We start from the raw sequence: 24,018 nt of genomic DNA on the forward strand, positions 1-24,018 counted from the left end.
TCCTGGGTCAAATTCAGAATCAATGACCAGGAACAAGGTTCAATCCTGGGTCAGAATCAGAATCAGTCAATGACCAGGATCAAGGTTCAGTCCTGGGTGAGAGCTGAGACCAGTCAATGACCAGATCACACTCATCTATGTTCAGTCAGGGCTCAGTCCACGGCTAAGTCAGAGTAGAGCCAACTGGCCCCCATGTTCCTCAGACTGTCCCCCTGGCCTTCCAGCCCTCTGCCTCTCCCATTGATCTGTCCTTTGTTCTCCCTGGAGGTTGGGGGGCATCTTCTGTCCATGGTGCTGACCGCACTAGAGCTGGCCTAGCTCCTCCCACCCTCCCCAGGCTCTGCCCTGATGCTGGCCTGGCCCCCTCCCCTCCTAGGCCCACATGCCCTTTTTCCCCACTGCAGCAGGTGGAGCGTATTGGCGACATAGAGGAACGTGGCAAGATCCTGGTGTCCCTCATGTACAGCACACAGCAGGGAGGCCTCATCGTGGGCATCGTCCGCTGTGTGCACCTGGCCGCCATGGACGCCAATGGCTATTCAGACCCCTTCGTCAAGCTGTGAGTCAATGCCGTGGGGCCCGGAATGGCCCCCAGGGGTCCTAGATCATTGGAAAGGGAGAGTCAGAGAGCTTGTCCATGACCACTGTGCACCGAGGCCCAGAGAGGGGAAGGAACCTGCCAAGGACACACAGTGAGTCAGCTGGATGGTGGGGCTGGAGTCTCAGCCAGGCAGGCAACAAGGTTTGTGGGGTCAGCATGGCTGTGGGAACCCCGTTTGCAGCCCCTGGGCTCCAGCTACCCACCCCTCCACAGCTCAGAGCCCCCCCACCAAAGACGCAATCTGGCGTTTACCACTTTCCGTCTGGAAATGCTCCAAGAAAAGATCTTGGACGTTGAAGTTACCCCAGTAATTTCATCCGTGGGGAGTAGAAGAAGCGCCACTACCTACGTGAGTGCAGCTCCTCCGAGAACAGGGACCAGATGGGTATGAAGTACACGAGGACTGTAGGAGGCCAAACGCCTGTGTGAGGGAGTCGGGAGACTGGGAGAGCTGCCAGGCCACAGGGCGAGACTGTGCAGGGCAGAGGCGGGGAAGCTGGGGGGAAGAGGCTCGGGCCAAAATGGGCCAAAATGGGCCTCCAGACGAGCCCTGTGTCTCCCAGGGCCGGGCCTGTCCTAGCAGCGCTGCCTTGCTCTGTCGCTGGCTGGGAGCAGGACCTTGGCCCAAACGGCACAGACATTTGAGTGCAGCATCTGGGGCCCTTGGTGCACTCCTAGAGCTGGAGGTCTGCCAGGTGCAGTCTTGTGGCCACCACCATGCGGGACACAGGGTTCAAATCCCGTCTCTGCCAGTTGCTAGCTGTGTGACAACAGCACATTATTCAGCCTCTCTGAACTTCAGTTTCTTCATCGGTAAAACGGAGGCAATGGTTCCCCTCATCCCCAAGAGCAGGGGTGAAAGTGGAGAGAGGAGACCATGGAGCAGTTTATGATCAAATAAAGATATTCTAAAAAATCATAATTACCCTTTCTCTTTTGCTCAGAGCTTGGTACCTATTTGTGTCTCTTCTGAAAATTATGCTCAAAAACCGCTCTGTGAGTGAGAAAGAAAGGTTTGCCTGCTTTACAGGGAGGGAAACTGAGGCGCTGTGAGGTTACTCTCATGTTCAAGGTTGCCCGGTTAGTGACACCCAGCCTCAGAATCCATACGCCCCAAGCTCTAGGAACGGTTAGCCCGTTTCGTTCATTCACCTGGAAAGTCTATGTGCCAGGCACTGTGGCTACCGGACATGGACCCTGCTCTTAGAGGGCCTCTGTGGAGAGAAGAGGTAATAGTCAAATCCTCATACAAGCTCTCTGATGAAATCATGGAGGAAAACAAGTCCTAAGGACAGGGAGGGGCTGTTCCTGCCCTCGAGCTCAGAGAATGCCTGCCCAGGAGGTGACGTTTAGATTGAGTAAAAAAACATAACTTAGGTGAGATGGAAGATGTGGGGAAGAGCCTTCCAGGGAGAGGCACCCGGATATGCAAAGGTCCTGAGGCGGAAAGGAGAGTGTGGAGGAGCGGAGAGCACTGTGTGAGATGAAGCTGAGCTGGGCGGAGACCCAGCCACCCAGACCCGCCTGTGACCTAAGGGCCGGAGGCCACACAGACCACGGATTTTGAACGTTGTGCTGAGTCTGAATAGTCTGAGCAAGGCGGCAGCAGTAATCAGATTTGCATCTTCTTTCTGTCCACACCTCCAGCATATGCTCAGGACTTGGGGGCAGACTAAGGGGGAGGCGAGGCACCGCCAGCCAAGGTTCTCAATCTGATCCCTCAGGAGAAAGTGGTGCCAAAGAGCACAGGCTCTGGAGGTAGCAGAGCGGGGATCAGATTCTAGCCTCATCCCCGTTCAGCTGTGTGACCCAGGGCAGCTTTCTCAACCTCTCTGAACCCTCAATTTCCTTGTATGTAAAATGGGGTGATTGTAGTTCTACCCTGTCCAGTCTGTGTGGGGATAAAGACTCCTGAGGTGCTTGGGCACCCAGCGGATGCTCTAGTTGGTTATTATTTCACTGGTCATTTTCAAAGATGATTCACTTTCGGATTTGTCCATCGATTATTTTCCTGGCACTGGAAGGAGCCCTTGGGGTCTTCCGGGGACTGTTCTTCTTCATTAAACTTAACCCATAATCGTCTCATGTGTCTCCTCCCAGCTGGCTGAAGCCGGACATGGGAAAGAAAGCCAAACACAAGACTCAAATTAAGAAGAAAACCCTGAACCCTGAGTTTAATGAGGTAAGGCTGCCCCATCCTTTGCAAGGCCTGGGATTTGCTCATGTGGAAAAGAACACCCCCCGGCCAGGATGTTGTAAATAACATCTTTTTTTTTTTTTTTAATGGAAAAAAGAATTTTCTCATAGCTCAGCTTGATTTAGCTAAAGGAGAGGTAATGAGTCCCTTGTCACTGGAGGGAATCAAGCCTAGGCCAAATACCCACAGATTAGTGATGCCATAAAGAGGAAACTGTGTTTAGAGAGAGAATGAATTAAATCCAACGCTTTTACCGACCTTAATAGGCTGTAACAGTGAATTTGATAAATAAATCAGGGCGGCAGTATCCTTTACCCTTCCCCAGTCAGCTCTGCCCTCTCCCTGTCGCTCTCCCCACATCCATTCAGTGCATTAAGTCCTGCTGGAAGCCACTATCTAGAGACCTTCCTCTTTGCCCTCGCCGTCACTGCCTTGGTTCAGTGGCATTTTGTGCCTAGACCATTGCAGTAGACACCTGACTCCTCCTGTGTTTGGTGTATCCTCCATATATGTATATATATAATTATATACATATATGTATTTATGAGTGATCTAAAACACAAATCCGACTTGGTCACCCCCACCCCATCCTCAGGTCACCTCAAACTCCACACGGGTCCCCGGTACACTCAGCCTTGGCACCCGCTGCTCCCGCTTCCTAGCCTGTCCTCCCCCGCCTTGCCAAGCTCCTGGCCTGGAATCCCAGCAGGCTGACCTCCTCCAGAGGCTCCTCCTCTGCTTCTAGACCGTGCATCCCCCGTCTCGGGCCTCCGGACTTCAACAATCAGGTGGTGAGCCTGTCCCACCGCAGGGCTCCCTAAATAGCTGTGGAACGAGCACAGGACTGCGTGGAAGAACAGGAGTGCAAACCTAAGCCACACTGCGTGGGCGCATCTCAAACCTCAGAGAGGGGGTAGAAGTCACAACTGAGAAGCCGTTTCTGTTTTCCTATCTTGCTACAAATTTATTTAGAAAGGAACTATCACTACCTTAAATGCACACCCAGAAGCTCTTACTGTAAAAAGAAAGAAACCATAAATATAAAGAAAAGAGTAAGCGGGGGAGGGGCAAGCCTTGAGATTCCATTTCTCGGCCCGGCCCCTCCCCCGCCCTTAGCCTCCCTCCGCAGGAGCAGATCCTGCCCGTTCCCTGTCTCCAGCCAGCCGCGCCCTGTTCCAAGACTTTGCTCTTCTCCACCCCAGCCCCGAGATCTGATGTTTGGTCAGAGCCGGTTAACGTTGATAAGTTGCAAAATGGGAGAAGGAGGCTGCTGCATGGGAGAAGGAGGCTGCTGCGTGGCGTGCTGGGTGTTATTCCACGTTTCCAAAGTGTCCTTCCATTGGCACGCACGGGCGCGTGCCACGTGACAGCGGAGCCCGGAGCAGTCAGTGACCAGCGAGCCCAGCCCTCCCCGCCCAGGCCCAGCCCCTCCTCGGCCGTCCAGCACCTCTGAACTCCAACTCGAGGGTTCTGCACTAGGAGTAAGGAGTCCATTACAGCCTCCCCGCCCTGCACTCTCCTGGAGTCTGAGCAAGCCACACAATGAGAAATCCCATGGCCAGTAGATACAAAAACTGTAATCCATTAGCAATAAGAACAAGATCAAGGCCAGGCACTGTCTCACATGACAAACTGGAACAAAAGCATTCTTCGATGTGGGTGCCCATTGTTGGTGAGCCTGCTGGGGAGAGGCACGTAGGACTGCTCAGAAATCAAACTGCTTTAGTTCCTTAAGGGAAGTTGGTCAGGACACGTCAAAAGCCATAAGGATTTTAAATATACATTTCATTTATTTTTAGCATAGGTAACATAGTCTCATATTTTGAAATTCAAAAAGTACAAAAGGGCATCCCAAACAAATCAAAAACAAATGAAAAAAAGGATGTCCAGTCAAAATCTCCCATATTGTTACTTTATTTCTCAAACAACAATATTATCTGTCTCTAGAATTTATGCATATATAAAGCCAGTATACACATGATCAGTTTTCTTTCTGTTCACAATTGGTATCACAGTATATATCCGTTGTTCTGCATTGTAAACGTTTACAAACTCAGAAATTCACTTTTCAGAATTGATTCTAATACATGGTCATGGGTGTGTACAGAGATGCAGCTAGAAGAATGCCTTTTACATGTCATTTAAGATAGTGGGAAAAAACTAGAAACTACCTAAATACCCAGCTGTTGGGGATTAGGTTATGGTACAGCCATGCAGCCAAAGGTGATGCAGAACAATACTTAAAAATATTCTTATCAATATTTTAAATTTGGCTTTTATCATATGTTATGAAGTGGAAAAAGGAAGCAACAACATATTATGTTCACTATTATTTCATTTTTTAAAAATATGCATCCATATGCGCAAACATGGGGAACGCCGACTGGTTATTCTTGGATTGTTAAAATTCAGGTTTTTAGTTTTTGCCTCCTTGCTTGTTTTAACAATAAACATAAATGAATTTTGTAATTAGGGAGAAAAACTAATTTTCAACAGACAGATCATACAGGGACATAAGCCCTAATCCCCCGCGGCAGTATCAGTACCCCAAAGACTTCCCCACTTAGCAATTTCCATCGCCTCGACGACCTTTAGCCCTAAACAGTGGAGAGAGGGAGAAACGCCCTGGGAAGCTGCAGGAGGGGAGGACTGAGCCCCGGGCGTGGGTCATCTGCCCTCAAGACACCTTCAGCTGGACCAAGGCTATTGGGGGAACCCCCGACCGTCCCCCACTCCAGAGGCCACTGCGGAGAGGATGACGGTGACGCTTTGCTACACCGAGGGCTTACGGAAGGGGAGCTGCTGGGCCCGGGGTGGGGGCTCGAGCCGGAGGCCCCGTGGGCCCAGGGCCCCCCCTTGGTGCACGGCCCCCCGGGACTCAGCCCCTGAGCTCCTGAGGCTGAAGCCGGGGGGCCCCTCTCACTCAGGTGTCTTCCTCTCTGCATCCAGGAGTTTTTCTACGACATCAAACACAGCGACCTGGCGAAGAAGTCCCTGGACATCTCCGTCTGGGACTATGACATCGGCAAGTCCAACGACTACATCGGTGAGCGCCCCCGCCTCCCTGAGAAAGCCGGCTCCCCCCTCCCTGGGCCAGGCCCCAGGCTGCAGACGGCTGTGTCCCCAACACCACGGCGGGCCCCGAAGGGGATTACAGAGCTGGAAGGGCTGAGGCCTGTGAATTAATGACCACAGCGGAATAATTAAATCGCAGGAAGGTGGGGCGTGGTCTCTGCAGAAAGGAGGGTGCAAAGAGGGTCCCTTAATCTGGTTGCAAGCCCGGGATGGAGGTTTTAACTTTCCCAGGCCTGCTCCCAAGGACCCGGCATGAGCAAAGCATCGAGGCAGTGGGGGGGGGGGGGCGGAGAAACTGCCTCTTGGGAAATAGAAGGCGAGTCCCCAGAAGCAGTGGGAGGCGGTAGTGAAGCACACAACTGACGCTGTGAGTTGGTGCTGCACTGGGGAGCCACTGCAGGTTCTTGAGGAGCTGGTCTCCAGGCAGGGAAGTCAACCGTAACCACAATTATTACGCCAACACCCTAACAACAACCCTCCCGAGTGTAGGCCCAGGTCGCCGAGGGCGCTTTCCCCGCCTGAGTGCTTCAGCCCAGGACGAGACCCCCGCCCCGGCCCCGATTCTGACCGCGGCCTCTGTCTTCCCACCCTGTCCCCCAGGAGGGTGCCAGCTGGGGATCTCGGCCAAGGGAGAGCGGTTAAAGCACTGGTATGAGTGTCTGAAAAACAAGGACAAGAAAATCGAGCGCTGGCACCAGCTGCAGAACGAGAACCACGTGGCGAGCGACTAGGGCGGGGCCCCGGCCTGGCCCCCCCCCCCAGCCTGCCCCCGCTGCCCCCCACGCTGGTCTCCCACCACGCCCACGCCTCCTGCCCCCGCCCCGAGCCTGCGTGGAGGTCTCCCCTCACCTTGGGCACAGCACGGCCACCAAAGACCACCTCCGCTCCCCCGGCTGCTGGGACGCGGGCTCCTGGGTCCCTGTGGGAGAGCAGCGGGGACGGGGAGGTGTTAGCTGAATGACCTTGGATGAGCCACAGAGGTCACCCCGGGGGACTGTGTTTAGCCCCTCCTGGCCTCGAAGAGACACACATGTACGCCTCGGCTTTGCCGTGTCCGTGTCCCCGTGGCCAGCACCCACGGACAAGCAGAAATAGACCCTCCGGACACGCCCCAACCGCCTGGGTGTTCGAGCCACCCAGGGCCGAGGAGCCCACCCTCCTTGCTCCAGATGCGTCAAGTGGCGGACACCGAACACGCAAGGGACTCGGTAGCCCCCGTTTCCAGGACACCTATTTGCTGCCCTGCAAAAACCAGCACCCATTCTCCAGCGCCTCCCTGCCTCTCTTGCCACATTAGGTGTTCCCTTTCTCGCCCTCTCCCCTCCCCTCTCTACTTCTCCTAGCACCTCCCTCTCTTCCTCCTCTCTCCCTCTCTCAGGAGGGATAATAGCAAAAAATCCCCCAAAGGAAAAGAAGCCCAGAGTACCTTCACGCAGCCTCACTCCCACGCCAGCACCCTCGGGGAACCGGCCCCCGAAACCTGCAGGTCTTCAAAGCCCGCGCTCCTGCGGGCCTGGAGCCTGGCACCCACGAGGGGTGCAGGCTCCCCCAAGAGGGGGCTCCTCCGCCCTGGGCTTCCCTGAGGGCGCAGGCGGCACTTAGAGGACGCCGAGCTGGGGGTGGGAGGGGTGCCTCCTCCTGAGCCCCGCCTCTCGCCTGCCTCCAGGCCCCCCTGCTCTTCTTCCAAGGAGCCCAACTTTCCCCCTCGCGCCTCTTCGGCTCCCCGTTTCTGGGACTCTCTCGCATCCTGTCGCTTGCACAGAACCGCCCCGATTCTCTGTGTCTCTGCCTCTTGCACTCTACCCCAAGTTTGCGGGAGGAGTCACCCAGCGTTGTGGACACACTTCAGAGAGCGGAAGATCCTGACTTTGGCTCCGTCACCACTATTGTGTCTTTCTTCCTCCGTAAGAGGAGGAAAGAGGAATGGAGACAAGCGTTATCATCAGTTTGAGGTCGGGGCCAGGGAATCCGCAGTGGCCAGTGAAGAAGACTTGGTCGCCCCAATTTCCATCCAGTCTCCCACCCTGAAAACCGCCCCCTCATCCACGCCATTCTCTGCGGAAGTCGTCAGACAGATGCCGCAGCTCTCGCTTTCCCGGGCTCACACCTCTTAGCCTTCTTTTCAATGCCTCCACCGCCAGCTCCTGCACAAGCCGGTGGAGGACTCTCCTTTCCTGTCTCGAATAACCGTTTTCAAAACCCCCAGCTCTCGCCCTTTCCCTAGGAGGCCGACAGCTCTCCTGCCACCGTGGCTCCCCCGGGCCCCTCCTCGCCCCCTGAGCCCCCTCTGGCACCCGCTCCCCCCTCCCGTGGTTTCCCTGCGAGAAAGCATGCTGGCTGTGTTGCCGCTGGAATCAGCATGCAGCAAGCAAGCTCACGGCGCCTGTCTGGGCACCCCCCCCCCGTGCCCCCACCTCCCTGCCCAGAAGCCCCACACCCTCTCCCGTGCATGCAGAACCGGCCTCCGCCCTCCTCTGTGATGACGTAGCTGCAATAAAATAGGAACGTGCAGGAGCACGGGTGGTCCGCCTCTTTCCTCCTGACTTCTGGACCGGCTCGCTCGCCACCGGGACACGGGCCTCCTCGGAGAGCCTGCATCTGATTAAGCCAATTAATTAAACTCCAAGGGCCTCTCCCGTGTTCCAGGCGAGTGTGACGTGACAGGCATGGCCTTCCCCCAGCTTCCTGCTGGTCTTCGTTTGGGGCAGGTGGGCTCGGGGCACTTGGCTGACCCCTCCCCCTCCCAGAGGAAGGCTTGGTGCTGTCACCTCCCCCTACCCCAGTGCCAGCAGCCTCAGCCTCTCCCCCTACCCCAACCGGGGGCTCGGGGAGGGGGTGAGGCATCAGATCACGTCGAGGCTGGAAGAGACCACAGAGCCGGGCAGGGCGTCGAGGCTGGAAAGATGAGGGAGCTGGGCAGGGCCTCCGCAGTCGCCCACTTCTCTGGACAGACAAAGACACGGAAGCCCAGGAAGCGGTGACACGCCCAGGGCGTCCCGGCGGCAGTGCCCAGAATGGGGCTGCGTCTTTGGGCTCCAGCCAGTGTCCCAAGCATGTGGTTGATGAAGCATGGGCCACCAGGGGCCCACCTCCCATTTTAGCACCTTCCCACCCACAGGGCGCCTTCCCAGCTAGTCCCTCACTTCCGATTCTGAAATGACTCGCAGGATGGATGTGCACGTGCCTATTTTACAGATAAGGAGATTAAGTCCCAAAGAGGCCACAGTACTCGCTCAAGCTCACACAGCCAGTGGGCGGCAGAGCCTGGCTTCAAATCCGTGCCCGTGAACCACTCTGCCTGCCGCCCCTAGACGCATTAGTGCTGGCCTTGGCCTTGGCCTCTGGCTTCGGGGCCCTTCCTTGCCCCCCTGCATAGCCCACGCTGGGGAGGAAGGGCCACCCACACCCGCGGCCTGAGCCTGGAGACCAGACAACACCAAGGGCACCTCTTCGGCAGTCTTCTCCCATGGGCCCCAAACCCAGGCCCCACTCCCAGCCAGGGAGCGGCATCCTCCAGCCACCCCAAAGCACCGTCTTGTCACCTGCTTGATCTGCTTTCATTTCCCAGCCTGGGCCTCGGAGGTGACAAGCCACTTTCACGGTGCCTCATCCCACCCTTTGGCCCTTCCAAGAGGGTGGTGTTCCAGTCAGCTATTGCTCAGTAACAAGCAATCCCCAAACTCAGCAGCTTCCAACCACCACAGTCTGTATCTCATGACTTCGTAGGTCAGGATGCTGGCAGAGCTCAGCGAGGCCATTTTCCTCTTCCACGTGGCTGATGGAGGCTGCCCAGTGGTGTTCATCTGGCAGGCAGGCTGGTCTGGGGGCTCTGGTGCCTTGGCGGGGGTGGCTGGAAGGCTGCACCTGATGGGACTGTCAACCAGGTGGTCTCTCCAGGACAGCCTCAGGCAGTCGCACTTGGCATCTCAGCCACTACCTTAGAAGGCATTTCAGGGCTCCGAGCAAACGTTCCTGCAGATGAGGTGAAAGACACATGGCCCTTTGTGCCTTAGCCTTGGAAGTCACATAGCATCTCTTGTGCAACCCTCTGTTGCTCAAAGCCGCCACAGCTTGCCCAGATTCAAGGGGAAGCGCAAAGCCTGGATGGGAGGAGTGTCAAAGAACATGCACCCTAGGTGGGTTTAGGTCCTCCTAGGAACTCAGGCAGTGACAGGTGTTTGCTATCACAGAAACAGAGGCAAATTTGCAAGGTGCACACCCTGATCAAAGCAGCTTCTCGTAACAGTGAATTACAAGCACATGTTGAGATTTCTCTCCAGCTTGCCACAAGGAAAGTTCTCCTGAGAAAGCCAATCTCTTGGTAGAGATGTTTCTGCAAGGACAGAAGGTGGCTGTGTAACATTAATTGAGTAAGCAATGAAGAAAAGTCTGGTTAAAGATTACTAGGAGGGTTATGAGCCTGACGGTCAGCTGTGTAGGTATCTAACTTTCCAGAAGGGTTTTTAATCTCACCATAATCTATTTGCAAAGTGCTTAAGCCATTGATCAGAAAGGTGGTTACTTCCCAAAAGGGGTCATAGGTTACAACTCACAGAAGCTTCTCTTCCAGGCCTGGTTTGAGACAGTTTCCTTTCTCGTGCCCCAAAAGGTGGTTCTAGATATTGGTGGCAGCAGCTGGCATATTAGAATCACCTGGGGAGATTTTGCCACCCATACTCCCCTGAGGTTCGGCTACACTTTCAGGAAGAGGTGTGTATTTGAAGATACCTGAAATTACTTTCAGATTAACGCCTGGTGCTTTCCATCCGCATGGTGATTTAGAAAACCACAGCCCTAAAAGCTCATCAGGGAAGTGCTTGTGACTCAAGCCATTGCGTTCCCGTCTACCATATGGGAGGTCCAGTGTTCGAGTCCCAGCACCACCTGGTGAAGGCAAGCTGGCCTGTTCAGTGAGCTGCATAGGAGTGCTGGCCCGCACGGCAAGCTCGCCTGGGCAGAGAGCTGGCGCAGCAAGATGACGCAACAAAAAGAGACACAGAGGAGAGACAATAAGAGACAGAGCAGACCAGGGAGCTGAGGTGGTGCAAGAGATTGAGCGCTTCTCTCCCACTCCAGAAGTTCCCAGGATTGGTTTCCAATGCCACCTAAAGAGAGGACAAGCAGACACAGAAGAATACACAGGGAATGGACACAGAGCAGACAACGGGGGTTGGGGGTGGACAAATAAAAAAAGAAGAGGTCACCACTGTTGCCTGCAGTTCAGCCAGCTGCCACCAGGTGGACCCAGAGACCACTGGGGCCTCTGGGGAAGGCACCAGGCACTTGTCCCCACCCTCTTTCCTTGGGCTCAGGACGTCTTTCCCACAGAGCCAGCGAATGGCCTCCGCATCCTCCAGACGTCCACAGCCAGTCAGTCAGGGGTAGCAGCTGAAAAAAACACCTGATTTCCATCCCCCAACACAGCCAACCTCCTTCCCCGGGCCTGGGGGCAAGGCCTACCAGGCTGAGCTGAAGAAACCTGAGCAAAGTAGAGGAAAGAGTTAGCTTTTTATCCCCCATTGACACAAAGCGCTTTGCAAGAGGCCTACGTGGTGGGGCAGCAAGCGCCTGCCCAGAAAGAGCTTCTCAGTCAGAGCAGTCCAGCTTTCAAATCCTGTCACACCGTAGCTGTGGAACCTGGCCAAGGCCTTCGGTCTGTCTGAGCGTCAGCTTCCACATCTAGGAAATGGGGGCAGAGAGTGTTGTAGACGTTGAGAGGTTCAATTACTAGCGTATAGTAAGGCCAGGACTCAGGAATAATTACTGGGAAGGAAAAATGATTTATTTACAACCGGCTGACTCAGAGCTTCTCATTCTAAAATCCAAGCCCTGAACAAGATTTTTGAGTTCCTCTTATACAGACAGGAAGGGCCAAATGGTTCTTTTGTTCCAGGGCTCAGTAGGCGTGAATTAGCATGTATCTTCCACATCCTGGGTAAGCTTTAGCATGGACTTCATACATTCTAGATCAGCTTTTAGCACATTTGGTTCGCATTTGCCCTGAATATTTAAATTTTGTAGGGTTTGCATTGATCAACTGTTTCCCAGGACTGGAGTCGTTGCCATGGTCCCAAGGGCAGGACTGCAGCCTCTCACTGTCCCGCACCCACAGGTCAGGACAGACAGCTTAGGTTGTCTGCGAAGAGACCGACAGCCTCCCACCCAGAGCCCACATCGAGAGAACTTCGAGCCACGCAGTGGGGGCTCGATGATTCCCACCTCAGCAGCCCCGGAGCTTGGGCTCCCCCCCGCTTAGCTCGCATCACGGGAAGACGCCTTCCGCCGGCGCCGAGGCCACACGCGGGCCAGCGAGGCCGAAAGCGGGGCTCCGAGGCCTCGGGCCAGGTGGGGGCAGGGACCCCAACAACTCGGGGCGGGGAGTCGGAGAGGCTTGGTCTCCCCTTGGGGCTGACAGAGGTGAGGCCTGGGGAAAGGGAGGCGCGGGGGACAGTGGCTCAGGGGGAGCGGAGCAGGCCCAGCTGCGGCTGGTCCCAGCCCAGGAGGTCAGCCCCTGCTCGGGAGCCCGCCCCGCGGCCCCTCCAAAGCCCATTCGGCATTGCCGGGACGTTGGCCTGCCGCGCTCCAAACACCGTGACCCCGATGTGGAGACAGGGGCCGCGGGGTTGCCAAGGGCAGGGAGAGGGAGGAAGGGGTGTGATGGGGCGGGGGGGGGGGGGGCGTTTTCAGGACCTGGAGTTGTCCTGAATGATATTGCAGGGACAGATGTTGGACATTATATATCCTGCCATAGCCCACTGAATGGACTGGGGGAGAGTGTAAACTGCAATGTAAACTATAATCCACGCGGTGCAGCAGCGCTCCAAAATGGATTCACCAAAGGCAATGAATGTGCCACGATGATGAAAGACATTGTTGATGTGGAAGAGTGGGGTGAGGGGGGTGGGGGGTCTAGGGGAACCACTTATATATATATTTTTAATTAAAATTATTTATTTTTACGAATTACATTCAAAAAACACGAGGTCCCAATCAACCCCACCGCCCCCACCCCCCACTCCCCCCACAGCAACACTCTCTCCCATCGTGAGACATCCATTGCACCCAGTAAGTACATCTCTGAACATCACTGCACCCCGTAGTCAATGGTCCACATCATATCCCACACTCTCCCCCGTTCCATCCAGTGGGCCCTGGGGGGGTCTACAATGTCCTGTAATTGTCCGTGAAGCACCACCCAGGACAACTCCACGTCCCGAAAATGCCTCCACATCTCATCTCTTCCTCCCATTCCCCAAACCCAGCAGCCACCATGGCTACCCTTCCCACACCCATTCCACATTTTCTCTGTGGACATTGGATTGGTTGTGTCCATTGCACACCTATGTCAAGTGGGGGCTTAGATTCCACATGGGTACTGGATGCACTCCTCCTGCTTTCAGTTGTAGACACTCTAGGCTCCTTGGTGTGGTGGTTGACCTTCTTCAACTCCATGTTAGCTGAGTGGAGTAAGTCCAATAAATCAAAGTGTAGGAGCTGAAGTCTATTGAGGCTCAGGGCCTGGGTGTCATATTATCAGTCCAGAGATTCAAATCCCCTAAATATATCTACACCAACTACAATTCCAATAAAGTAGCATGCAAGTCTTGTGGGAAGAGATCCCCTCCGAGTTCAATTCCATCATGTAGAAACACCAGCTCCAAAGAAGGGCCATCTGTCATGGCAGTGAACCCCTTCTGCCATGACCATAGAACCCGTGGGTCTCTTTATCCCTCAGAAGAACCAATACCTGGGGTTGTATCTACTTATATTTTTAATGTGACATTTGGTGTACTCTATGTATCTTTTTTTAAAAAAGACAATTAAAAAATTGCTAGATGTTACCATAAAAATAAATAAATAAATCCGTGAAAATCACCAGGAGCCATTTACGCAGCCTAGGAGCTATGATCTGCCTGCATCTGGCCCAAAATTGCCCCGTCCCCTTGAGCAAGTCACCTGTCCCTCTGGGGTCTACGATTTCCCTGCCACTAGCTGGGGAGCACGCCAGAGTCTGGTGACTCTTCGCCTGGACCCTGGAGCCCGCTGCAGGGCTGAATAAATGTACCTGCATTTCCCCATCACTCCGGGAGGATGGAGCCCTTCTCTCTGAATGCAGCCCTGCACTGCATGGCGTTTAAAACGCCGCCTGCTCTACTGCGCTGACTGTTTCCTTAAAGGGAGTCAGACCTCAAGGCCACCTGCAAAGGCACAACGACGTAATCCTGGATTTTCACAGTTATTTCCTCCATCTCTTACAATGCCTCACTCTCATCTAATTCTACTTCATTTTTTAAAGCAATTTGCTCTTATTGCTTCTTCCCAAAAAATTCAATGTCAGGTTTTTAAGGACCACCCACATTTGCACTCATGTTAGATCTATCTATGTCTAAAGTATACATTTCAATGACAAGTGCAATTGCCGTAAAACAAATATTTGGGAAGAAACTGAACTGACTTCAACAATCACATAACGCAACTGACAAGAAAAGAATCAGGGCCACCTGTTGCCTTGGGCATAAGTCAACCCTGTTATGCTGAGAGTGGGGAGTGCCAACTAATTAATGAGTTGATTATAAGGAAGTTGGTTGAGAAAGATGGTTAATGTTTATTTATGCTCATCCATCCCCTCTTTGAGAAGAATGGCTCATGAATTATATTCATGAAAATACATCTAGATACAAAAAGTATAGTCTGATGCCATTTTTTTTATTTTTATTTTTTTAAATATTTATTTATTATTATTATTATTTTTTAATTACATTAAAAAAATATATATGAGGTCCCATTCAACCCCACCGCCCCCGCCCCCCACTCCCCCCACAGCAACACTCTCTCCCATCATCGTGATACATCCATTGCACCTGGTAAGTTCATCTCTGAGCATCACTGCACCCCATAGTCAATGGTCCACATCATAGCCCAGACTCTCTCACGTTCCATCCAGTGGGCCCTGGGGGGATCTACAGTGTCCCGTAATTGTCCGTGAAGCACTATCCAGGACAACTCCACGTCCCGAAAACGCCTCCACATCTCATCTCTTCCTCCCGTTCCCCACACCCAGCAGCCCCCATGGCTACCGTTCCCACACCCATTCCACATTTTCTCTGTGGACATTGGATTGGTTGTGTCCATTGCACACCTATGTCAAGTGAGGGCTTAGATTCCACATGGGTACTGGATGCACTCTTCCCGCTTCTAGTTGTAGACACTCTAGGCTCCATGGTGTGGTGGTTGACCTTCTTCAACTCCATGTTAGCTGAGTGGAGTAAGTCCAATAAGTCAAAGTGTAGGAGCTGAAGTCTGTTGAGGCTCTGGGCCTGGGTGTCATATTATCAATCCAGAGATTCAAATCCCCTACATATATCTTAAACCCAGCACCAACTACAATTCCAATAAAGTAGCATGCAAGTCTTGTGAAAAGAGATCCCCTCTGAGTCCATTTCCATCACGCAGAAACACCAGCTCCAAAGAAGGGCCATCTGTCATGGCAGTGAACCCCTTCTGCCATGACCATAGAACCCGTGGGTCTCTTTATCCCTCAGAAGAACCAATACCTGGGGTTGTATCTACCTTATCTGTCTCTTAGACTCTGTTCAGTTGTACATAGGGGTATTCCTTCTGACAACCTCCAGACTCTTTTTTAGAGACTCACAGCCTTATAATCTCATTTCTCCTTTCCATTTCCCCCTTACATTAGGTCAAACCGCTTCCCGAAGTCATGTTATTATATGTAGACAGGTATATTCTGCTGTTCCGCATTGAATCTTTAATTCAAGGTCATTTTCTAGTTGCTTCTTCAGCTGGTATGTGGTAGTGATCCCTCGGTGCCAGGGAGGCTCATCCCCGGGTGTCGTGTCCCACGCTGGGGGGAATGCATCACATCTACACGCTGAGTCTGGCTGTGAGAGTGGCCACATTTGAGTAACATGAAGGCTGTCAGGAGGAAACCCCCAGGCACAATGCTACTCTAGGCCTTGTTCTTATTGCAGGTGCATAGGCTCAAAAGTGTAGCCATTAGTATCAAGAGCCCATTGTTGGGCCCTCCTTCCTTCCTGGTTCTTGCCGTTGCACCTGGAGGATTGCCGCTGCTCTCCCAGGGCCCACAACAGTGACCCCTCGGCCAGGAGCCCAGTACCCCCCCAGCTGTTGTTTTTAATTGTTTCCACTATGAGTATATATAGACATTACCATATACCCTGGGCATATGCCCTGTATAACTCCCTGTCAACTATATATATCCTGTCAATAACATCCCATATCAGTATTCCTCCGCTGCCATTGTTGAACCACTCTGTGATCCAAAACTTCCCGTAAAGTGAATCCCAACATAATGCCAGCTTCAGAAGAGTCTTAGATCACCAAAATTCATATATACAATATACAGTATTTCCCCAGATCCACCATAAAACCTTTTCCCTTCCACAGCAATAATCTTTTAACTTATTCATATCATATTTCCTGAAACTGATGTACAGATTCCGAAACTATAGTTTTCAAACAAGGTAACATTTGTGCTTACTATGTGGTCCATACTTTAGGTTGTACAGTTTTCTAAATTTTTTAGTTATCCTATGATTTGTCTTATGGTTTTCATTATTAGTCTGTCATCCCCTATATGTTTTTGGTGTAATATTAGCTGTTTTATATTCATCCTCGTGTACTCTCACATAACTCCTCTTTTGCCCCCTTATTTACCTTTGTTCCATCCATTGCACGTCCATTTTCCCCTCCCCTTAGGGCCCACAACGCCTGCCAATCTAATGCCCTGGGAGCCGTCCTTTCTCACGAGAGATACAGTTCTCTCTATTCGACGGCATTAGTCTTCCCCAGGATATGGGTCCACCCCACCCAATGGTAGAACCCACCTTGGCAAAATGAGCCTTCAGCTATTCCCTCCGGAGTCCGTCCCGCATCAGACCATACCCCCTGAGCGTCCTAACCAGGTAACCCTCCTACTTATACTTTGATACGTTTTACTCAACATTTAGTTCTCAATGAACTTCTGGCAGTCTCCCATGTTTGTATGTTGCCCCTCCCTCCCACCTATTTCTTGGACCATATTACCCCTCTTCCCATCCCCAGCCCCCCTCAAACCCAGAAAACCCCACCCGAAGGTAACCCCTTGCCCCCATTTTGTCCCTTCTTTGTGCTCATACTTAACCCCAGCTCATCACAGATTCCACCCCTACAGACATTAACTCACAGCCTTCCTCCACCCCCCGATTTCCAGTAAGCCACTTTTCCAGACTCTAGCTCTCTGAGGCAGTTAACTTATTTCATATCATTGAGGTCATATAGTATTTGTCCTTCAATGCCTGGGTTGCTTCACTCAACATAAGATTCTCAAGGTTCATCCATGTTATCACGTGCAATTGTAGTGTATTGGTTCTTACAGCTGAGTAGTATTCCATTGTGTGTATATACCACATTTTATTGATCCACTCATCTGTTGATGGACTTTTGGATTGATTCCAACTTTTGGCGATGGTGAACAATGCTGCTATGAACATTGGTGTACATATATCGGTTTGTGTCCTTGTTTTCAGATCTGATGGGTATATACCCAGCAGTGGTATTGCTGGGTCATATGGCAAATCTATGGATAATTTTTTGAGAAACTGCCAAACTGTCCTCCAGAATGGTTGGATCCTTCTGCATTCCCACCAGCAATGGATGAGTGTTCCCCTTTCTTCACATCCTCTCCAGCATTTGTATTCTACTGTTTTTTTCATGGCTGCCAATCTTATGGGAGTAAGATGGTATCTCATTGTAGTTTTGATTTGCATTTCCCTGATAGCTAGGGATTTGGAGCATTTTTTCATGTGCTTTTTAGCCATTTGTATTTCTTCTTTGGAGAAGTGTCTGTTTAAATCTTTTTCCCATTTTTTAAATGGGTTGTTTATCTTTTTGTTTTCGAGATCTATGAGTTCTTTATATATGCAAGTTATAAGTCTCTTATCAGATATATGGTTGCCAAATATTTTCTCCCATTGTGTGGGTTCCCTTTTTACTTTCTTGACAAACTCCTTTGAGGTGCAGAAGGCTTTAATTTTGAGGTAGTCCCATTTATCTATTTGTTCTTTTGCTGCTCGTGCTTTTGGTGTGATATTCATGAAGCCATTTCCTATTACAAGGTCCTGTAGATGTTTCCCTACACTGCTTTCTAAGGTCTTTATGGTCTTGGCTCTTATATTTAGGTCTTTGATCCATCTTGAGTTGATCTTTGTATAAGGTGTGAGATGGTAATCCTCTTTCATTCTTCTACATATAGCTATCCAGTTCTCCAGGCACCATTTGTTGAATAGGCCATTCTCTCCCAGTTGAGAGGGTTTGGTGGCTTTATCGAATATTATATGGCTATATACATGAGGTTCTATATCTGAACTTTCAATTCGATTCCATTGGTCTGTGTGTCTCTCCTTATGCCAGTACCATGCTGTTTTCACTACTGTAGCTTTGTAGTATGTTTTGAAGTCAGGAAGTGTGATTCCTCCTATTTCGTTTTTCTTTTTCAATATGTCTTTGGCTATTCGGGGCCTCTTTTTATTCCAAATAAACTTCATAGTTAGTTTTTCTAGTTCCTTAAAGAAGGCTGTGTTGATTTTTATTGGGATTGCATTGAATGTGCAGATCAGTTTTGGTAGGATAGACATCTTAATAATATTCAGTCTTCCTATCCATGAACAGGGAATATTCTTCCATTTATTTAGGTCTTCTTTGATTTCCTTGAACAATCTTGTATAGTTCTCGATGTATAAGTTTTTTACCTCTTTAGTTAAATTTATTCCTAAGTATTTGATTTTTTTATTTACTATTGTGAATGGTATTTGTTTCTTGATTTCCTCCTGATCTTGCTCATTATTGGTGTATAGAAATGCTACTGAGTTTTGCGCATTGATCTTATAACCTGCGACTTTGCTAAACTCATTTATGAGTTCTAGGAGCTTTGTTGTAGACCTCTCAGGGTTTTCTATATATAGGATCATGTCATCTGCAAATAATGAAATTTTGACTTCTTCCCTTCCAATTTGAATGCCTTTTATATCTGGTTCTTGTCTCAGTGCTCGAGCCAGTACTTCCAAGACAATGTTAAATAGGAGCGGAGACAATGGGCATCCTTGTCTTGTTCCTGATTTTAGAGGGAAGGATTTCAGGATTTCGCCATTGTAAACAATGTTGGCTTTAGGTTTTTCATATATACTCTTTATCATGTTCAAAAAGTTTCCTTGTATTCCGATCTTTTGGAGTGTTTTTATCAGGAAGGGGTGCTGTATTTTGTCAAATGCCTTTTCTGCATCTATAGATATAATCATGTGGTTTTTTTCTCTCAATCTGTTTATATGGTGTATTACATTGATTGATTTTCTTATGTTGAACCATCCTTGCATACCTGGAATAAATCCCACTTGGTCATGGTGTATAATTCGTTTAATGTGTTGTTGAATACGATTAGCAAGTATTTTGTTAAGTATTTTTGTGTCTAGGTTCATTAGAGAAATTGGTCTGTAATTTTCCTTTCTTGTGGTGTCTTTGTTTGGCTTTGGTACTAGGGTAATGTTGGCATCATAGAAGGAATTAGGCAGTGTTCCTTCTGTTTCGATTTTTTGGAATAGTTTCAACAGGATTGGTGTTAGTTCTTTCCGGAATGTTTTGTAGAATTCACCTGTGAAGCCGTCTGGCCCTGGGCTCTTCTTAGTTGGGAGATTTTTAATGACTGATTCTATCTCTTTGCTTGTGATTGGTTTGTTAAGATCATCAATTTCTTCTTTCGTCAGTATGGGCTGCTTATGTATTTCTAGGAATTTGTCCATTTCCTCTAAATTGTCATTTTTGTTGGAATATAGTTTTTCAAAGTATCCTCTTATGATAGTCTTTATTTCTGTGGGGTCAGTGGTGATTTCACCTTTCTCATTTCTTATTTTGTGTATTTGCATCTTTTCTCTTTTTTTCTTTGTTAGTCTCGCTAAAGGTTTGTCAATTTTGTTGATCTTCTCAAAAAACCAGCTCTTGGTCTTGTTTATTTTTTCAAGTGCTTTCTTATTTTCTATTTCATTTAGTTCTGCTCTTATCTTTGTTATTTCCCTCCTTCTTCTTCCTGTTGGGTTACTTTGTTGTTGTTTTTCTAATTCCTTCAAATGTGCAGTTAATTCTTCAATTTCTGCTCTTTCTTCTTTTTTGATATATGAATTTATGGCTATAAATTTCCCTCTCAGTACCGCTTTTGCTGCATCCCATAAATTTTGGTATGTTGTGTTATCATTATCATTTGTTTCAAGGTAGTCATTGATTTCTTTTGAGATTTCCTCTTTGACCCACTGTTTTTCTAAGAGTGTGCTGTTTAATTTCCAAATTGTCGTGTGAAGTCTGGGTCTCTGTCCCTTGCAAATTTCCAGCTTGACTCCACTGTGGTCAGAGATATTGTTTTGTATGATTTCGATCTTTCTGAATTCATTAAGCCTTTCTTTGTGGCCTAGCATATGGTCAATCTTGGAGAATGTTCCATGTGCGCTTGAGAAAAATGTATATCCTGCTGTGTTTGGGTGTAATGATCTATATATGTCTATTAGATCCAGCTCTTCTAATATACTGTTCAAATGTTTTGTTTCTTTAGTGATTCTCTTTTGAGATGTTCTGTCCAGAGTTGATAGTGGTGTATTAAAATCCCCCACTATAATTGTAGATGCATCTATTCTTTCACTTAGTTTTTCCAGCGTTTGCCTCACATATTTAGAGGCGCCCTTGTTAGGAGCATAAATATTTATGATTGTTCGATCTTCTTGACAAATTGTCCCTTTCACTAAAATATAGTATCCTTCTTTGTCTCTCACAATTGTTTTGCATTTAAAGTCTATTTTGTCTGATATTAATATAGCTACTCCTGCCTTTTTTTGGTTGTTGTTTACTTGTATGATTGTTTTCCAGCCATTCACTTTCAACCTCCATGAGTCTCTGGGTCTAAGATGTGTCTCTTGTAGGCAGCATATAGATGGGTCGTATTTCCTTATCCAGTGTCCCAGTCTGAATCTTTTGATAGGTGAGTTTAATCCATTGACATTCAGTGTTATTACGTTTAGAGAGTTATTTATGGTAGCCATATTTTGGTTGGATTTGTGTTTGTTATATTTTGTTTGTATTATTTTATTTTCCCCTTCTATTTTTGTCTTTCTTGTTGCTTTTACACTCTCCTCCATCTCTGACTGTCCTGTTTTTTCCTTTCTTCCTGCAGAATTCCCTTAAGAATTTCTTGAAGGGGAGGTTTCTTGTTGATATACTCTTTCAGTTTCTGTTTATCTGTGAATATTTTGAACTCTCCATCATTTTTGAATGCTAGTTTAGCTGGATAGAGTATTCTTGGTTGGAAATTTTTTTCCTTTAGTACCTTGACTATATCATACCACTGCCTTCTTGCCTCCATTGTTTCAGATGAGAAATCAGCACTTAATCTTATGGAGTTTCCCTTGTATGTGATGGTTTTCTTTTCTCTTGCTGCTTTTAGAATTTTTTTCTTTGTCTTGAGCATTGGATAATTTGACAAGTATATGTCTTGGGGTGGGCCTGTTGGGGTTTATGACCAGTGGAGTGCGCTGTGCTTCTTGGATATGTACATCTGTCTCTTTCAGTAGATTTGGGAAGTTTTCATTCATTATTTCCTGCAACATTCCTTCTGACTCCTTTCCCTTCTCTTCTCCTTCTGGAATGCCTATAATACGTATGTTTGAGTGTTTTGCGTTATCATTCAGGTCCCTAAGTCCTATCTGGATTTTTTCTACCTTTTTATTGACCACTTTTACTATCTGTTTGATTTCCAATGCACTGTCTTCCACATCACTAATTCTCTGCTCTGCCTCTTCTAGTCTGCTGATATTTGCTGCAAGTGTATTTTTGATTTCTTGAATTGTGGTGTTCATTTCCATCATATCTGTTATTTTTTTGCGCATGTCTGCAATTTCCCCTCCAAGTGTTGTCTTCACGCTGTTAACCTCTTTCATTACTTCATCAAATTTGTCGGTGATAAATGTTCTGAGATCTTTCATTGCTTGTGCGAAGTCCTGCCCCCCTTCCTGATTTTCAGTTTGTTGATTGGATTCAGCCATGTTTTCCTGATTACTGGTTTGGTTTGTAGATTTTTGTTGCTGTCTTGTCAACATTTTTTCTTGATGGGTTTAATCAGTTCCTTAGCTTCTTTGTCTAGTCTTGGAGATTAATTAGCTGTTGTTTTTGCGTAAGTGTTATATCTTCTCTTTGTCACTTTGTTCTTCTTATTCCAATTTCTTATTGCTAGTTAAGCTCACTTTAAAGGAAAGTATTAGTGCTGGGGAAAGTCAATTGTGTAAGGAAGGAAAAAGTGTGAAGTAGTATTGGTGATATATGTTTACAAATCAACAATATGAGTTCTGGGAGGATGGAGGTTAGATCATGTAAATTGTGTAGAGTTATAGTAGTAGGAAAGTACCTATAATGAGGTAGACGACTGAATATGGGAGGAATGTGGTACCTACTAAGAGGCTATTGTTTTCGTGAGAGAGGGAAAGAGAAAAGAAAGGTAATAGTTTCAGGGACGAATACCAGATGGAAAACTAAACAAAGGTATTAGAAATTAAGAGTTAGACACTTTGTGGATCAAAGAAAGGGAGATGGAATATAGGAGAGAGAGCAGATGGTGGAGGATATCAAGTTGTAGGGGAAAGGGGATAGTGTAGATAGGCTAAATCTATTCACAGAGAAATGAGGCAGTGGAGGGTGAGGAAACCCAGCAAATGTGAGGTATTTCCTGTAGGACCTATTGTATTGTTAAGGTAAAATAGTATAAGAAGAATATTGGGGACAAGAAAGAGAGGATTGAAAAAAAAAAAAAAAGAACAACAACGAAAAAAAAAAAAAAAAAAAACCAAAGAACAGAAACCCCGCCGCCAGGCTCGGCTGGGCTCAGCTGGGCTCCGGTCCCCCGCCCGCCGCCCGCCGCAGCTCGGCTGGGCTCGGCTGGGCTCGGCCGGGCTCGGCTTTCCCACCCGCCGCCCGGCGCGGCGCAGCGCGGCTCGGCTCTCCCGCTCGCGGCGCGGCGCGGCTGGGCTCGGCTGAGCTCAGCCGGGCTCCGCCCCCCCGCCCGCCGCGGCTCAGGCGGGCTCGGCCGGACTCGGCTACCCTGGCCGCCGCCCGCCGGGGCTCCGCAAGGTGCTAGCTGCCTCGGCTCCGCCTACCCAAGGAGGGAGTCCTCCACACGTAGCTGGGATCTCCTTGTATATTTCACAGATGGATCCTCTCTGTTACCTTCCCTCCAAATCGATGTCCAGACACCTCTGGACCAGGAAAAATCCCGAAACAGCCGGTCCCAAAGAGTCTCCGACGCCTCCCAGCCGATTCCCCCCAGGAGCTAGTAACCGAGAAGTTCACTCAGCCGCCATCTTGCCTCCCCCTCCTGAAAAGTCCCAAATTATATCTTATAGACCAGTCCTTTCCATTACCTTCCCACCAAATCGATGTCCAGACACTTCCTGCCCTGAAAAAATCCTGAAAAAGCCTGGTCCCGGAGAACCTCCAGCGGTGCCCAGCTGCCTCTTCCCAGGAGAGACGGCAAGGCAAGCTCACTCAGCCACCATCTTGCCGGAAGTCTAGTCTGATGCCATTAAAGAAAGAAAATGGAACGACAAGTGTGTGTGTGTACACAGAAAAACATCTGAAAATATCTACACCAAAAATTTTCTAGCGGTAGTCCTTGGGTTTTAGGATTATGGGTGATCTCTAGACCTCCTGATTTTTCTAACTTGTTTTTTTTGCAATATGCACATATTACTGTAAAAAGTCATAGGCAACTATAAAGCAATTTAGTAAACAACGGCCAAGACAAAGAAGGAAGCCAAAAATCTGTTTTTAATTATGATTTCTCTTAGCAGAGGAGTTAATGGGAGTTAAGAAGCAACAAGTTCAGAATGTCCAAAGAAAAGCGCAGAGTAAGTTTCAGTCTCAGAAAGGGGAGGAGCAAGCAGGGAAGAGAGCGGCACTTCCACCCAGTGAAACTCTCAGGCCCTTCTGGAGTATTTGCAGCTCCTCCCTTGCAAGGAAACGAAACTGCACCCAGGCTCAGCCTGCAGGAGGAACAGGCTGAGAGAATCCGGAGCCAGCTCTGCCTCCCGATCTCCCAAGCACC

The 24,018-nt window shown here is 49.2% G+C and overlaps 1 protein-coding gene across 1 annotated transcript; it reads left to right on the plus strand.

Annotated features, from left to right (window-relative positions):
• Positions 1–32: 32 nt before the first annotated feature.
• LOC131274564 (rabphilin-3A-like) lies at positions 33–8,383 on the plus strand. The gene is made up of 4 exons (XM_058281384.2): positions 33–559; positions 2,702–2,783; positions 5,748–5,844; positions 6,474–8,383. The coding sequence occupies exons 1-4, from the start codon at positions 459–461 to the stop codon at positions 6,602–6,604; spliced, it is 411 nt and encodes a 136-aa protein (XP_058137367.1). The 5' UTR covers positions 33–458; the 3' UTR covers positions 6,605–8,383.
• The last annotated feature ends 15,635 nt before the right edge of the window (positions 8,384–24,018 follow it).

This window comes from Dasypus novemcinctus, chromosome 19 (assembly GCF_030445035.2).
Source record: "Dasypus novemcinctus isolate mDasNov1 chromosome 19, mDasNov1.1.hap2, whole genome shotgun sequence".
Lineage (NCBI taxonomy): Eukaryota > Metazoa > Chordata > Mammalia > Cingulata > Dasypodidae > Dasypus > Dasypus novemcinctus.

Excerpts from the sequence above, each read along its gene's own strand:
- LOC131274564 (XM_058281384.2), top strand. The coding sequence starts at position 459 with ATGTACAGCACACAGCAGGGAGGCCTCATCGTGGGCATCGTCCGCTGT. Across the intron at positions 560-2,701 it reads TCAGACCCCTTCGTCAAGCT|CTGGCTGAAGCCGGACATGG; the intron begins GTGAGTCAATGC and ends GTCTCCTCCCAG. Across the intron at positions 5,845-6,473 it reads CAAGTCCAACGACTACATCG|GAGGGTGCCAGCTGGGGATC; the intron begins GTGAGCGCCCCC and ends CCTGTCCCCCAG.